The sequence below is a fragment of the Sinocyclocheilus grahami genome, unplaced genomic scaffold (genome assembly GCF_001515645.1).
Source record: "Sinocyclocheilus grahami isolate Dianchi unplaced genomic scaffold, SAMN03320097.WGS_v1.1 scaffold10029.1, whole genome shotgun sequence".
NCBI classification, from domain to species: Eukaryota; Metazoa; Chordata; class Actinopteri; order Cypriniformes; family Cyprinidae; genus Sinocyclocheilus; species Sinocyclocheilus grahami.
In genome coordinates this window covers 6649-7646 of record NW_015512994.1, presented here as the reverse complement: position 1 = coordinate 7646, position 998 = coordinate 6649, and the positions used below count along the sequence as shown (strand labels likewise).

The window sequence follows — 998 nt, the reverse complement described above, 5'->3', positions numbered from 1 at the left end:
CCCCTTGTCAAAGTTTCCTATCACTGCGGGGATTTGGCACTTTGTTAGCAAAATAATCAAGAGGAATCACCTAGAAACTTTGACAGGGGGATTTTTGTGGATACAGCAATTGATAGCATTTTAAATGTCAGATCATATTCCAGTCACATTAATGTTATTATACACCGCAATCACAGTTAATAAACTTTACCTTGTATATATAGTACATGTGTGCAGATATAGGTTAACAACTCTAACTCTTCCACTCTTAGCACCTCAACCACGTAAACTATAAATATCTCATGTGTCATATGGGTATTACAGTGTATAAAACGCATAAAGTGTGTGCAAGTAATTCCAGTATTAATTTTTGTTCTTTTTACACTATTTTATTGTATTTTTTTAGATTGTGATCCGACGTCTCCCTCCAAGTCTAACTAAAGAAGATTTAGTGGAGCAACTGCAGCCTCTTCCAGAGCTGGATTACCTGGAGTTTTTCTCGAGTGATACTAGGTTTGTAGCATTCTTATAAAAGAAAACGGAAGACTGAAACATAATGAAAGGTATCTGATGGCTGATCGAGATGTTTGTTTATTTGCAGTCTTTTCCCTCATCTGTTTGCAAGAGCGTATCTGAATTTCAAAAATCAAGATGACGTAGTTCTCTTCAGTGACCGGTTTGATGGCTATGTCTTCATTGATAATCGAGGTTTGATTTTTGTGTGCCATTTATCATTTCCAGGATTCAGTGTTTACTTGCTAATCAGTGGTTTTAGGAGTCAGCATTTTGTGCCTTAAATCTCATAGAGTCTTCAGACTGAGATGGTTTGTGTGCTGGTAAATTTCTGGTGAACTTCTCTAACAGTGAGAACTGTTTTATCTTCTTTTTTCCACATTAGGTCAAGAATATCCAGCAATTGTTGAGTTTGCACCATTCCAGAAAACTGCTAAGAAAAGGAGCAAGAAGAAGGATGCCAAAAGTGGAACAATTGAAGATGGTGATATATATATATATATATA

At 36.0% G+C, this 998-nt stretch overlaps 1 protein-coding gene across 1 annotated transcript in view; it reads left to right on the top strand.

Annotated features, from left to right (window-relative positions):
- Nucleotides 1-385: 385 nt before the first annotated feature.
- The window catches only part of LOC107578394 (regulator of nonsense transcripts 3B-like), a gene marked incomplete at its 5' end in the record, with an annotated part of 4827 nt that continues 4214 nt past the window's right edge, over nucleotides 386-998 (top strand). The window contains 3 exons of the mRNA XM_016264355.1: nucleotides 386-492; nucleotides 581-687; nucleotides 878-984. Of these exons, the coding sequence (XP_016119841.1) occupies nucleotides 386-492; nucleotides 581-687; nucleotides 878-984 (321 nt within the window). The remainder of the gene's footprint in view (nucleotides 493-580; nucleotides 688-877; nucleotides 985-998) is intronic.